Source organism: Garra rufa, chromosome 4 (assembly GCF_049309525.1).
Source record: "Garra rufa chromosome 4, GarRuf1.0, whole genome shotgun sequence".
In the NCBI taxonomy this organism is placed as follows: Eukaryota; Metazoa; Chordata; class Actinopteri; order Cypriniformes; family Cyprinidae; genus Garra; species Garra rufa.
In genome coordinates, this window is record NC_133364.1 from 34,397,132 (window position 1) to 34,413,044 (window position 15,913).

General features: G+C 39.6%; 1 protein-coding gene and 1 pseudogene across 1 annotated transcript; one reads left to right on the forward strand and one right to left on the reverse strand.

Annotated features, from left to right (window-relative positions):
• Window positions 1-15,913, forward strand: part of LOC141332898 (uncharacterized) — a 160,707-nt pseudogene that overhangs the window by 27,881 nt on the left and 116,913 nt on the right.
• On the reverse strand, window positions 9,017-15,596 carry LOC141333931 (lymphocyte antigen 6D-like). Its single transcript, XM_073839087.1, has 4 exons — window positions 15,404-15,596; window positions 15,199-15,318; window positions 14,672-14,794; window positions 9,017-9,182 (listed from the first exon to the last, which is right to left on the reverse strand). Exons 1-4 carry the CDS (start codon window positions 15,450-15,452, stop codon window positions 9,115-9,117), a joined length of 360 nt encoding a protein of 119 aa, XP_073695188.1. The 5' UTR covers window positions 15,453-15,596; the 3' UTR covers window positions 9,017-9,114.

Genomic DNA, 15,913 nt, shown 5'->3' on the forward strand with positions numbered 1-15,913 from the left:
TTTTACCTTAACTAGCTTTTTCGCTAGATTTTAAAAGAATGTGTTCATATTGACAGATCGGAGAAATAGCGCTACCGGAAATGTTTCAGGACCAGTCATGCGCAGTAACGTTCCAACGCGCTTGTTATTGTTTACATCCTTGAAATGGTCTATAATAGAGAATGAGTGGAATTGTTCCTCAGGAGATCTACAACGCACTATCTGATGCGATACTGTAGCTGGCGGCTGTATGGTTACAATTTTGTCTCTAATAGTGTCTATCTTGGAGGTAAAGTACTTCATAAAGTCATTACTGCTGTGCTGTTGGGAAATGTCTGCACCTGTTTCTGCTATATTTTATGTTAATTTAACCACAGTATTGAACAAATACCTAGGGTTATGTTTGTTTTCTTCTAAGAGAGACGAAAAGTAATCCGATCTGGCAGTTTTTAATGCTTTTCTATAAGATAAGTTGCATTCACGCCAAGCAGTACGAAAAACCTCTAGTTTTGTTTTCCTCCAGCTGCGTTTCATTTTTCGTGCTTTTCTCTTTAGGGCGCGTGTGTGATCGTTATACCACGGTGTTACACTGTTTTTCTTAATCTTTTTTAAGCGCACTGGAGCAACTGTATCTAAAGTGCTAGAAAAGAGTGATTCCATAGTTTCTATTACATCATCAAGTTTTTCTGAGCTATTGGATATGCTGAGGAATTCAGATAAATCAGATTACTTACAAAGCAGTCTTTTGTAGTAGAAGTGATGGTTTACAGGCGGTTTTCATATGAAAAATGTTCCTCAATCCTAGCGGTGCACCTTAACATTTACATATTAAATGAGACACAAGTTTACAAATGCTGTTTTTAAATCAGATCACTAAAATAACTTTAAGAACAAAGCTGAAATTCTTTCAAAAAGAAAACTGTAGGAGGACAAACAGAGTAGAAAAACAACTGCCAAAGACAAATGAATTGAAAAGTTGTACAGGACAGTTCATAGGATAGTTCAGCTTTGAGAATGAAAACCAACCTGTTTGTTCCTCAGTGTCTTCATGTTTGACTCTGAATGCTTCTTCAATCTTCATCTCTTCACTCTCCTCTTTAATAAACACCATCTTTATAATAGTGTGTCATGTGGATCTCAGTTGCTCCACCAGGAAGTTTTTTTCTGTTTGGAAACGTCCTGTTTAAGATGAGAGTAATCAGGGTTCGAATTACAAAGTGGCTTTCGGGGGAGCCCTATTTTCCGATCCTGCCTGACTGACTTTAACGCTTTTGGTGCATGCTCGGGCATTTGAAACAAAAGGTTTATAGTAAACCTATTGTTTACTTAGTAAACCGTTTACTTCAAAACGCAAGCGTCAGTCAGTGTTGTCAGTGTAGGGCAAACAGCTCTGTCCACGGTTCTGAATCAACCGCGCTTAGGCCTAACTTACATCATCCAAATCATGATGAAAACAGAATAACTCACATAACAATCATAAAAAAAATAGTAGCAGGTGCGCTGTCATCACTCCTCTTCGTTTGTTTTGTAAATCCAAATTAACTGAGTTTTGGCTGCTTTCTTTTTGACATTCTTATTAGTATCCACAGAGTGTTCCAAAAAACGAATGAAGTATGTTTTGAACTTGAAGTTAAGCTAACATTCAAATACCAACTCAGTGAGAAGTTCAAGTGGCGACGTAAACGTAGTAATTTCAGTGCAGCGCCGCCACGCATGGATGGTCACAGCAGGAGACAGCGGGAAATAGTGTTCGGAAATAGTAATGTAATGAGCGAATAAACACACAACATTGACACATTTTTAATATCATCATTTATTTCAGGAACCTTGATGTACAGAAAATCAAAATCTATATGCGACACAAAAAATGGAAAGTGTTTTAGAGCTCCCCCTAAATGTCTCAAAGTAGGCTTTCAGGGGAGCCCAGGTCCTTTTCAGGCGAACAGAGCTCCCCTTAGCTCCCCCGTAATTCGAACCCTGAGAGTAATTAACAGAAATATAAAAAAAAGGAAAAAAAAATTAAATCTCTGTTCATCTCAATCAGCTCTAGTTCAGTAGTCAGTGCACTAGTAAGGGAATCAGAGTAATAGTTATTTATGGAAGCAGATTAGTCTCATTAATAATTCACGCACAATACACGATGCACACATGCGTGTCCCAATTCACGTGCACGAAAAAAATATATATATTCACAAAAAAAATTCACGTGCAAAAAATAAGAATATAAATTCATACAATACGTTTCACAAGTTGCAAAACACAATTCACAGATTTACAACTGTGTACAACAATTTTGAATGTTTAAAAATCACGAGTGTATCACGGACTGTGAGTGTGTGAATAGCTTTTTTACGTGTGTATTTTTTAGACTTGCGTGTGTGTTTTTGAGACTCTCCTGGCAGCGAACTCCTCCCATGCGGGTCACTCGTACACTTTAGCCAATCAGATTTGAGCCTGTCGATCGACCAATCATAACCCGCTGTGGGCGTGCCTATCTTACGTTACGTCATCAGCGCGAGTCCAGTTCCAGAATTCAGATACGATTCAGCTGTTGATCGTCTCATTTTGTTTTATACTGCATGCTTACTTAAAAATCGGTCGTTTACTTTAGACACACTCGTTAACGTGACCAGTGTAAGCAAGCTGCTGCTCAGAGTGTATTATGTTTTAATATTTATCGATTGTTATGTTTATTTAATAAAGAATCATTCACGTGGATACCATACCGCATAAAGATATTAAAATTATAAACTTAATGTAAAGCATAAAATACGTTTTTTACAGATGGGACATGTAAATAAATAGAAAATGAAAATTATCTATTTGGATATTTTTCAAGCAGTCTCTTGTGGTTTTGTTTTTTTGATTGAAAACAGGAAAGAGCTGTCAGAGCCAAACTTGTCTTGTGTCTCAAATCCTACGATGGCACGCATTCAGCTGATGACGATTTAATAACACACATTGTAAACCATGTACATTTCATTTAAGTTTGTTTATGCTGCAGCCTGCAGATATTATTTATTTCAGAATTGTGATGCTTATGATGTACAAGTAGCTGCTCCTATTTCAACCTCTGCCACAAATTATGAGGTGATGTGAATCTAGAAGTTTCATTTGGAACTGTAACTCTTTCAAAACAGTCATGCTGCAACCCATCCATTTTAACAGTTTCAACTGATTTAACTCATGCATTATTACTACATTTCTTTTAGAATGGTACCCTATGACTTTGTATTTGTTAAGGCATAAAGCTTTGTTATGCATTGTTAAATGTTCTGGTTGTATGTCAGAATTAAAACATTCAAAACAAGTCGGAACTTGAATGAAGTTTACTGAATAATCTTTGATGCATTCCTTTATGTGATCAGTCTGTCTGACTGACCAGCAAATTCCAGAACTGTTAATACTAAAGCAAATACAATTGCTGCTAACCAACATCATCTTGTGTATTGTAATCTCAAAGATTTTTACATCACTGCTCAACATAAAATTATGTATCACAATAATATAATATTTTAAAAAGTGCATGAATGTTGATTACATTAAAAAAATAATGCATAAAGGTGAAGTACATAAAAAGACATAAAGATTAATGTGAATGAAGAGGTCTGTAACTGTCATCCAGATGTTGTTCCAAAGTGTTAAATCCTGAAAAATGCAAGGAAAATGATTAGTGTGTTTTAATTAAACACTGCATCCAGTTGCACAAATGGTTAGTACAAACACACCGTTATTCATACACTGAGTTCTCGTGATGTATATTCATCATTACATAAAGCTATAATAATAAAGGCAGGGTCAGTGCTAAGTGGGAGCTAGACTGGGCAGAGGACACCCAGCGTTGTTAAACAAAAACATGGCAATGAAAAGAATTCTTTCTTCATTTTGGCCAATAAACAAGACATTGTGGCTAACACAAGACAGCATCTTTGGCAACACTATCTGTTTTCATAGCAGCCGCTGGCTTAAACTGGTCACGTTAACGAGTGTGTCTAAACGACCGATTTTACCTTTAGTTTTTAAGCAATCAAAATAAAACAATACACCTTTACTAGGCTAGTTACAAATGAGACGATCAACAGCTGAATCGTATCTGAATTCTGGAACTGGACTCGCGCTGATGACGTAACGTAAGATAGGCACGCCCACAGCGGGTTATGATTGGTCGATCGACAGGCTCAAATCTGATTGGCTAAAGTGTACGAGTGACCCGCATGGGAGGAGTTCGCTGCCAGGAGAGTCTCAAAAACACACACGCAAGTCTAAAAAATACACACGTAAAAAAGCTATTCACACACTCACAGTCCGTGATACACTCGTGATTTTTAAACATTCAAAATTGTTGTACACAGTTGTAAATCTGTGAATTGTGTTTTGCAACTTGTGAAACGTATTTTATGAATTTATATTCTTATTTTTTGCACGTGAATTTTTTTTGTGAATATATATATTTTTTTTCGTGCACGTGAATTGGGACACGCATGTGTGCATCGTGTATTGTGCGTGAATTATTAATGAGACTAATCTGCTTCCATAGTTATTGGACTTAAATGATTTGATTTAACAAACACTCAAACCTTTTAACTTTATATTTCGTTTTGATTAACATTTAATAATTAGTATATTACATTTAATCGATTACACACTTTAAAAATAGCTATTGTATTTAAAGGTTGCCATTACAACAAAAACATTTGCAATTGTTTGTAAAAGTTGTTATTACTCATGTTTGAGTTTGTTCTCGTTGTATTGACACTGTTTTGAGCAGCAGGTCTCTCAGCGAGCGGCGATTCGAAACAGTGAATCATTTTGTGAATCAACCGATTCAATTGACTCGGAGTTTGTAATTCGTGTTTCTGATCTGAATCACTAACAGAGAGAGAAATCAGACTGATCTGTGGATGCACTTGTACTCACAAAATAACGTTCATTATTAGATAAAATATTACAATGTTACACAAAATAATTATTAAGTTTAAATCGCCTGTAAGCCATATAAAATAGTCTGAACGCGTATTAATTTAAACACTTTAAATGGTTAAGACTACAAATCTTTCTTGAACTGAAAGCATTCACTGATGCAGGAGCGCGGAACAGCCTTATGACGTCACACCACCAGATCAAATATAAAAGTCCTGTTCACGCGCTTCTGTGTCTACAATCCGAAAAGTGTATTGATATTTACAGGGAAACACATATGAACTATAAAACTTATGTCAATGGTATTAAGAGTTTTTTTCTTGGTGAAATACACATTAATACATATATACATTCATTCATTCTTTCATTTATGTATTTCTGACAATGTTCATGTCCACAATTGTTTCTTTCCATGTTCATTTAATATTTACTTAATTTTGTATTTATTTCTGCATTGTCTACATTTATTTACTTATTTACTAAGACATTTATTTATTTAGACCTTTCTTTGTCAGCAAGGGAGAAGGTCTGAAGCCACAGTGTGACCCACCAAAAATGTTTTGTTTTTGTTTTGTTTGTACCAAAAAGGCTAAGATAAAGATAAAGATAAATGACTGAAAATGTAAAGCATGTGAATGTTATGCTAAACACACTTCCTAAGAGGATTCCAGGATATATTTTTTACCACTTCCAAAACAACCACCTTTCAAAAATTGGGGGGCATCTGAGTCCTCAAACATGCATTTAACATGATATGAAACATTTATAAGAAAAAAAAAACATTTATATTTTCATTTTAAAGGTGAAGAAACAAATGACTTCATGAAGTACCCAGTACATCTGACTACTGAAGCCCAAGCTGAGCTGCAGTGGAGATTCAACTACTACACCAAAGCAGATCTGGCTTCATAAAAATACACAGTTCCTTAAAAAACACAATGCCACGCCACACAGAGACTAGTGTAAGTATTTACTTTATCCTCCATACCTAAAGTTTGTTGTACTGAAGACAGTGAGTTGTGTCATTTGTAATACGCAATTGTGAACATGGCCATATCATAAAAAACATTTTTTTTTTTTTTTTTTTTAAAGTAATCACACACTTTCTTGTACAATTAAAAATGATAAACGTGGACTGACAAATTCAGATCCTCAATGAAATGGCAATAAATGTCTGCAGGGCCCTTTTTGAATGAAGAAATATCATGACAACAATGTTGAAAAACTGATTTAAACTGAAGTGTAAAAGAAAATTTGATAAATGTATATTCCAATTTTATTACGCCTTTGTCTTTTAAAATTACTCTTATAGCTTTTTACTTAAGTACTTTTTTAAAAGTCATCAATTTGTTGAATAAACTAGATTTTAAAGGTAGATTTGACCTTTATTGTGGATATTTCTAAACATCTATTAATTATTCAACAAGACTTTACAGCTTGACACATCAGTAAAGGAACTGTTGATAGAAGATGAGAAGTATCCAAATGAACTGAGTGATCAAGAAGATGCATGTTAGATGAATCTGATCAGGAAGCAGGACCAGTTTAAAAAAAAACGGTCTGGGACTGATCAAACTGATACTTACAATTAAAAGAGTGCTTTTCTAACTACAAAAACCCAACCAAAAACAACAGAGACAATCTGAAAAACAGAGATGTCAGCATTCATTCAAAATGCCAGTGTAAGGCAATCTTCTGCTGATCGTTCAGAAATTAGCAACTAATCATAAATGGAAACGGTAGAAAATGACTGAGATTTCTTTGTTACCTCCTTGACCTCTAACAAACCCAACACTTTCATATCCAATCATTGAATTTTGACAAAAACATATTTCACATATTACCTTAAATAGTAATAGTAAGTGTCAGCTTAGAAAAGAAAATAGATCTTCAATATACAAAACTAAAAATAAGGCCATAACAAATCATTAACACATTTATTATCCAGCTCAAACTATTATGGGTTGATTTTTTTTTTTTTGAAGATCAAAAAGAGCTTCATTGCCAAGTACAGGAGTTTCCAGTGCAGAAGAGAATACAGACAGTGAAAATATACATATTACTGCAGTGCAGACATACAGAGAAATACACAGCAATATCTAGAATCTATTCTGATTCATCAACACAGTTTCACTGAAGATCCAATAAATGCATAAACCCAGGATAGAGCGTCTGAGTGAATGTGGTGAGGACTGTGTGGATGAGGCTCATTGTGTCAGAGACGCTGGAGAAGGACAGAGTTCACTATCATCCACATACACTCCTATTCTATGGCTGGACACTACAGACAGTTCAGTCCGTCTGTTATTATGAACAAATGAGTATCTAGAGGGAGAGCAGAACAAACTCCAGGATTGATCATTACGTCCAAACACACATTCATCACCCTCTCCTTTCCTGCTGATGCTCTTATATGAGACTGATATCTCCACACCAAACATCCCACTCCACTCAATCTCCCAGGAACAACATCCACAGACTTTCTCTCTCTACAAAACACCTGAAGATTACATCCAAGTAACTTACTGTATAACCCAGCGTTTCTCAACTCCAGATACAAAATATGCGGTGGGCTGAGGACTGGAGTAGGGAAACGCTGGTATAACCAGCCCATCACAAGAACGGAGCTGTCTCAAGTGAGATAAAAGGCTGATATCGCTGTGTTGCTAATAAACATGATATAATTTCAGCTGTTTTTATATGAAAATAAATTTGATGAATAACACATGGCTTTTTACTCATGCATCTCTCTTGTCTGTCTTTCTTTATCCTAAATACATGCAGAAATTGACATGAACTTTTTTTATAATGGGACTTTGTATGGGGTTCTCAGAAAATTAAATAGTCATAGTTTTGTAAACTTCTTTAGTGGTAAATGGAAACTGCCACAAATATGTTTTTGTGTCCACATTTGCCCCAATAGCAAAAGAAAAATAAAATCCCTGACAGTGTTTCAATGACTGTCCAAAAGAGGAATAAATACCCAATTTTGAGTCGCTTTGGATAAAAGCGTCTGCTAAATGAATAAATGTAAATGTAAATACAAAAACAAACAAAATAGCAAGAGATCGATTACAATAGTCAAAAGAGTGATAGATCAAATTTGCCATCACACCCTCTTTGTAACAGTTACACAGCAGCATTAACTAGTTTTATGTGAATTTAATGGCAAGGTAAATGAAAAAAATAAATAGACAAAAGTATTCCTAGATTTACAATGTTAATAACTTAAGAAATGCATCATCATATCGGTACAAAATTCTATTTTATATACAACATTTCTATTATACGTGTTTGTGATTCTAGAGAGCAGTGCACCAATGGGACTTTTATTTTGGTCTAATGATGTGACGTGTTTCAGACGCGCAGTGCTCCTCATCTGTTGTGATTCATCTGAAAAAGGTTAGTAGTTTTGTGTATTTATGTAATGCAAACTGTTACATCAATTAAAGTGTTTTTTTCAAGCTATGTTAAATAAATGCAGTATTGTTAAATGTAACGTTGCAATGTTTTGTTTAGTGATTTAGATACTTAGCGTTAGCCTTTAGTAACAGAGAGTGTGTCTCAGTTCGCTCTCTATGGGTGCGTTCCATTCGACCGTAAGTGGACTGCGAAGTGGACTTCACAGGGTATTCCGCCATCTTAAGTGAGATTCCAAACCAAAGGGAGCGAACATGTTCAGTTCGAAGGGCACTGCGAACGGCATAGGGAATAAGGGAACATCGGTACTTCACTTCACAGGAAGTGGACGGGGAAAACTACCCAACTGTCATTGCGCACCGCGTCACCAGTTAGAAGTAACGATGGAGCAGAGCCGTTTAAGTTTTTTTAAAGGCTCGGAAATGGAGCGGTTGCAATAAATGTTGTTATGTGACTACTTGTGTGATATTGCTCATACATATATGAAAAGGAACTATAAACTATCAAGGAAATACATAGTCTCGATTCCAGGTACAATTACTCTACAAAAGTACTGCAGATATTGCAAACTCATTATTGAATATGATTTTTTTTTTTTTTTTTGTCGTCTGTTGCGTTGTTGGTGCAGGATTTTGGTTAATATTTGTCTAATAAAATACTGATTTCCCATTCCTCAAATCATGATACCAAAAAAACAGCAGAACTTGCTCACTTTATTTATTTCGTAAAGTTGGACAAAAATGTATGTGACATTCAATTTTTGCTGCAGTTGTTGAATTTGAAGTGCAGCTGGATTCACTGAAACAGGAAGTAGAAGAACAGAGGAGACAACAGCAGGAGGAAGCTTCCTTTAAACATTCCATCTGATCAAGACAATAAGGAAACTTTCTGGGTTACTTTTCAGTAACCTTGTTCCCTGAGAGAGCGGAACGAGATGCTGCGCTGCTAAGCGCTTTGGGAACGTCTCTATTCGTGACCAGCTGTGAATAATGTGTGTAACACGTCAACAGAATTGACCCGGAGGTATTATAGCCTCGGTTGATGACGTCATCAGAGCGCACCGTGACACGAGGCTATAAATAGATGAGCCGCAGGTGCATCGTCAGGATATTTTGTCTGAAGAGCAGTCCTGCTGGACATCTTCAGCACGGCATGATAGCGCAGCATCTCGTTCCGCTCTCTCAGGGAACAAGGTTACTGAAAAGTAACCCAGAAAGTTCCCTTTTGAGAGCTACAGTCGATGCTGCGCTGCTAAGCGCTTTGGGAACGAGAATACCCACGCCGCCGTGCTTGAACATGTCTGGACCCCTATGGCTGTGCAGGTGTGTTTCACAAGAACGCAAGGAGGCCTAGACATTAGCTTGTGATGTCGACTCAAGGACGTGAGAGCCCGGAGTGGCATGAACATCCAAACTATAAAATCTTATGAATGTGTGCGGAGAGGAACCAGCCCGCCGCATCACAAACTTGTTGCAGGGGAGCACCCCTTGCCAACGCATTGGACGAGGCGACCCCTCTGGTGGAGTGAGCCCTTAGACCTATAGGCGAAGCTTGACCGCGCGCCTCATAGGCAAGAGCAATAGCATCCCTGACCCAATGAGACATAGTCTGCTTGGAGGCAGCTGCCCCTCTGTTATGGACACCATAACAGATGAAAAGTTGCTCCGACTTACGCAACTGGCTAGTGCGGTGGACGTAAGCCTGAAGAGCACGGACTGGACACAGTCTATGAGATACCTCCTGCTCCGGCGTTAAAAACGGTGGAGGACAGAAGGCTTCATGAATGACCGGATGAACAGCCGAGAATGGAACCTTGGGCAGGTAATCAGGATGAGGATGCAAAATCACTTTCACCATTCCTGGGGCAAAGTCTAAGCAGGATGACGAGATAGACAGAGCCTGCATATCCCCAATTCTCTTTAAAGAGGTTATTGCCATTAGAAAAACCATTTTAAAAGTCAGAAGTTTATCAGACGCTGACTCCAAAGGTTCAAAGGGGGGGTCCAACCAGACCCTCAAGGACTGTAGATAAGTCCCAGGAAGGGATCTTGGTCTTTACTGGAGGCCTCAGTCGTCTGGCTCCACAGAGGAAGCGAGAGAGCAGAGGGTGTCTCCCAAGTGGTGCACCATCAATTAAGGCGTGGCAAGCCGAAAGAGCGGCCACATAAACCCTAAGAGTAACAGGACATGTGCCTGTTGATAACTTACCTTGCATTAAGTCCAGTACTGAAGCAAACTGGACTGAAATTGTGTTCCACACACCAACTTTCAAAAACACCCCATTTAATGGCATAATTTTTCCTAATGGAGGGAGCCCTAGCACTTAGGATGGTCTCAATAACGGCAGGTGAAAGCCCAGTGTCCCTCAGTTGGTTCCCCTCAGGGGCCAAACATGAAGATTCTACAGGTCGGGCCTGTGATGGAATATCATTCCCCCGCCTGAGATAGAGGGTCCCTCCTCTCCGGAATCGCCATGGCGAGCCGTCGAGGAGAGATATTATCTCTGAGAGCCATACTTTGTTCGGCCAACATGATGCCACCAACAGGAGGCAAATCCCTTGTTGGCGAACCCTGGCTAGAACCCCTGGGAGCAGAGAAAACTGGAGGAAACGCATACAGGCGCAATTTGCGCCCTGTGTGCGATATCGCATCCAGACCCAACAGAGCTGGGTGACTCAGAGAGAAGTAGAGGGGACATTGCGCTGTCTGAAAAGAGGCGAAGAGGTCCACTTCCGTCTGATAAAATCTGTTCCAGATCTGATTCACTATCTCTGGGTGGAGTTTCCACTCCCCTGATGGTAGTGTCTGTCTGGACAGTAAATCTGCTCCCACGTTCAGGTGCCCTGGAATGTACACTGCATTGAGTGACAGGAACTTTCCTTGGGCCCAGAGAAAGATCTGTCTCGCTATCCTGTTCAGGTTGCGAGAGCGTAGACCTCCCTGGTGATTTATGTAAGAGACTGCCGCTGTGTTGTCCACCCGCACTAGGACATAACAGCCTCTTAATTGAAGGAGAAAAATATTTCAGAGCCAGAAATATAGCCATCAACTCGAGGCAGCTGATGTGCCAAACGAGCTGACGGCCCTCCCATGCCCCTTAAGCTGGACGACCACTTAAGGCCGCTACCCAGCCCATCAGGGAGGCATCCGTCGTTAGCATTTTGCGACGACAAGGAGCCCTTAGAGTGGGACCCAAAGTTAAATACCGGGGTCTGAACCACAGAGTTAGTGTACGAAGCCATTACGGCGCGCCACTTTTATTTGCCTTAAAGGATTGGCTCTTGGATAAAATCCTCCGGCTTTTAACCACAACTGAAACTGTCTCATGTGCAACAGCCCCAAAGGAATCACCGTGGATGCTGATGCCATGAAACCTAACATTGTTGGCACTGACGAACAGTGCATTCTTGGCCTGGCCTGACTTTGGTCATGGTCTACTGAATGGTCTCGATTCGAGCGGGAGACTGCTGCGCCCACATCGTAATCGAATCCCAAACGATTCCGAAATAAGTCATTCTCAAGGTAGGAGAAAGAACACTTTCCTTGGTGTTGAGTCTCAACCCTAGAGAAACCATATGAGCTAACACGATGTCTCGTGATGGATCTCCATCTTTCGCGATTGTGCTCAGAATTGACCAATTGTTTATATAGTCCAAAATGCGAATGCCCAGGAGTCGTAATGGAGCCCTGTGCTGCATCCATGCATTTTGTGTATGTGCGGGTGATCAGGCTAGGCCGAATGGAAGAACCCGAAATCGGTACGCTTCGCCCCCTAAAGCGCACTTCAGGAATTTCCTGTGATGTGGCAATATTTCTATGAAAGAAAATATATATATGCGTCCTTCAGATCGATTGTGACAAACTAAACGCAATGTTGAATTTGATTCACAACCAAATTGATAATTAACATCTTGAACTTGAGTGCTTTGACTGAATGGTTTAAGCCTCAAAGATCTAAGATTGGACGCAGTCCCCCATCTTATTTGAGAACCAGGAAGTATCTGCTATAACAGTCTGACTTTCTCTCTGGCAGAGGAACATGTTATATGGCCTCTGTGCTCAGAAGAGATTGTAGCTCTTGTGACAATACGTGCATCAACTCCGGCTTCACGGAAGTAAGAAACCACGCCGTTGAAACGCAGAGGATGACGACAGAATTGAATTCTGTATTCTACTGTCTTTAGCACCCAAAGGGAGATGCCTGACAGAGATTTTCATGCTGCCAGACTCTCTGAGAGTGGTATAATTTTGATACTTCCTTTTGAGGGGGTGTCAGATGTTCCGCGTCCAGGATGAGAGCTGGAAGCAACGGAACATCCAACATTTCACTGGAAACTTCTGCCCCCCGAAACACACGAAGTGGCGGGGAAGGAGAGTTTTATGATGTTAGGAAGGGGCGACAAGATCTAACTGCGCCCCCTTCCGCGAGGGGGGCTACCCCACTGGGTGCCGGACCATTAGGACTTCCTCTTTTTATTAATGAAAGTCCTGAGGTCCGGCTTGGGATTTTGCTGAACGTGGCGAACCCTCCAGTTCCCACGAGGGGGAGCGCGCTCAGCCACGCTCAGCTTTTGAACTTCCCTGGGTTTTGAAGGACCGGGGCGAGGCTGGGTGGCAGACAGCCCCTCCCCTTGAGTGCAGCGAGGAAAGAATTTCTGAAAATTCTACATGCTTCATGTTTTTTAATCCCCTAAAATCTGGTGACTACTGAGTCAACAGAGTCATCAAATAAGCCAGAGGAAAACACAAGGGAAAAAATCTTTCTCTTTAAATCCTGTTAGATTTAGCCACAAATGCCTCTCTGTGCTGACTAAAGCACTCATTGAACGGCCGATGGTTTACACGGGCCGTCTGCTAGGTCGCACAGAGAGACAGATCTTTGCTCAACGGAGCTCCGCCCACACTCAATTCCTTCAATAAGTCGGCCAGGTATGCCTGCAACATAGTTCTTTCATTATGTGCAGCGCAGTACAAGCCTGACTTGCAGCTTAGTAAGCTTTACCCACTAACGTTGATGTAATACGATAGGTTTCACTTTCGGTTTAGTGGGGAAGGGCTTTTTAATTGAAGATGCCGAAGCGGGCGAGAGATAGCTCACGAGCGTCTTTTCAAACCCGAGGCATCTCCGTATACCCTCGCGAATTTACACCCACAATAGTCGAAAAAGTCGACGTCGAAGGCACAAAGACGCGAGAAGTATATGGTTTAATTCATGATTAAAACAGTTTATTATGTTTGGGGTTTTTTTGTTTGCATAGCCAGTCAAGCTGTAACCTGGCAACAGCACGAGCAACCACCTCTAGCAATTCCGCTACAGATTCTTTCGTGTGAGAAATGCTCAAAGGCTGGCTGCTCGAACAAAGAGAAACGTCATCCCTCTCATGAACCGAAGAAGCAAGAGCGCGCTTCGTGATCACGAGAGGGAATGTTAGGATTTGGTGACACGGCAAGCGAAAGGGACAGACCCGTCTCTTGCTCATGAACCAAATCCATATGAGAACCCCACGATGTTAATGTGGGTGCGGAATGGAAATAGCTCAGACGGGAGCGAAGCATTTTAACTGTGAGGAGATCACAGTGCTCGCATCCGCCTTTCTCTATCGCCATAACCGCATGTTCTTCCCCCAAACAAACAAAGCAGTAATCGTGTGTGTCTAACTCACTCATAGGACGAGAGCAAGGAGGCACACAGCGCTTACCGCTTTGTTGACTCATTCTCTGCTTTCAAACTGTTAAACACGTTGAACAAGAGAGAGAGAAAGAGAATGAAAGTTCTGCACACTGACTGCTGACAACTAACTCCTAACAAGATCAATAGTTTGATTTGAGAGAGAGAGAGCGTTCTTGCCACACACATGCACAGAATGATCTGAAGACAAAAAGACCTGACAATGCACCTGCGGCTCATCTATTTATAGCCTCGTGTCACGGTGCGCTCTGATGACGTCATCAACCGAGGCTATAATACCTCCGGGTCAATTCTGTTGACGTGTTACACACATTATTCACAGCTGGTCACGAATAGAGACGTTCCCAAAGCGCTTAGCAGCGCAGCATCGACTGTAGCTCTCAAAAGGGAACTACTGTTAATTAATGCTACTTCTACAGATATTAGCAATTACAAATTCTTATTCATTGGTGATATACTTATTACAGTTTTCTAAAAACAATTAAAAAAACCTCTCTGAAAACATTTGACTTAATAAGATTCTCCATTTTTAACCATACACGTTTATACTGTTCAAAGGAGCATATTATCATATTTCTGAATAATCACTTGTCTTTGTAGTATTAGTGTTTGTATTTTTAAGTAACTGTGGTCAAAATCAGACAGTCAAATGAAAGGCAATACCTGCTGCATTGCAAAGGTCAGAGTCACAGCACTGGGTAGATATGCTTCCAGTTAACATCTGTTCGGACCTAGGTTTACAGTCAGTAGCACACCCTTTAAGTGTTCTGGTCCTCTTAGCGGAATCTACAAAAAATTAATTCAGTATACATGTAATAGGTTAATGAAACAATTCCACTATTTGCAGTTATGTGAAAAGATCAAAAAGTATCCAGAATGCATTTGTAACTTGAACAAGGATGTACTTTTAGTTATTTTAGATGTACAAAAACATTCTGTTATGCTGCTTGATATCTCAAGTTGGTATTTCTTATCATGTTATCTTAATATATGTCATCATATCATCAATCATAACAAATGGTTTGTAGCTTTACTGTTTAGCATAACAAAGTGCAGTACTTATTTATTTTTATTTCCCTATAACAAAAGTTAGCAGCTCTGTGATAAGTTATTTCCAGTGAAGCAACACCAATGAATCATCCATCAATTATAACAGTACATTTTATTTTAATCTATCATATTGGACTTACCAGCTTGCACCACTGTTGTTATCTTGAAGCATTGGTAAGGTCCACTGGGACATGTTTCTACCGTTGGATCTGCACAAGCACCTAACAGATTGTTGCACTTGTAACACCTGAGAGAATGTCCTTTAGTAATACAAGACAGAGACAGTGAGACATACAGATCTGTATTTGTACCCAGCAACATTACAAATGATTTTTGTCTTTGTACCTGCAGTAAAAAGCAAGAACAGAAGAAAAACTGAGATCTGCAGATCCATCTTTGATCAGGTTGTGATTAAAAATATCATCCCTGTTTCAGCGCTCACTTTATAGCTTTTTTAAGCGGGTGGGTCTTCATGAGAACCTAAACGCCTGCGCAATTTACTTGCAAGTTAATCATAAAGGAATGTTTATTGGAATCCCTGCAAACAAGCCTGTGCTCGCTCTTTACTGGTTACAATCAATTATATGGTTAGTGAACTTATGTTCTGTCTTTTACAGGTTACATCACAAATAAAATCAGTGTTAAAGCAAGCCTAAGAAAGAAAGCCATCTCACAGCGCAGATAACTACAGGTCCTTTTAAAAAAATTTGCATATTGTGATAAAGTTCATTATTTTAGTAGTTGGGTTTTCATGAGCTGTGTGCCAAAATCATCAATATTAAAACAATAAAAGGCTTGAACTACTTCAGTTGTGTGTAATGAATCTAAAATATATGAAAATCTAATGTTTATCAG

Coding starts and splice junctions, on each gene's coding strand:
- LOC141333931 (XM_073839087.1), bottom strand. CDS start 15,452: ATGGATCTGCAGATCTCAGTTTTTCTTCTGTTCTTGCTTTTTACTGCA. Junction 15,319..15,403: donor GTTCTTGCTTTTTACTGCAG/GTACAAAGACAA, acceptor GTATTACTAAAG/GACATTCTCTCAGGTGTTAC. Junction 14,795..15,198: donor AACAACAGTGGTGCAAGCTG/GTAAGTCCAATA, acceptor AATTTTTTGTAG/ATTCCGCTAAGAGGACCAGA.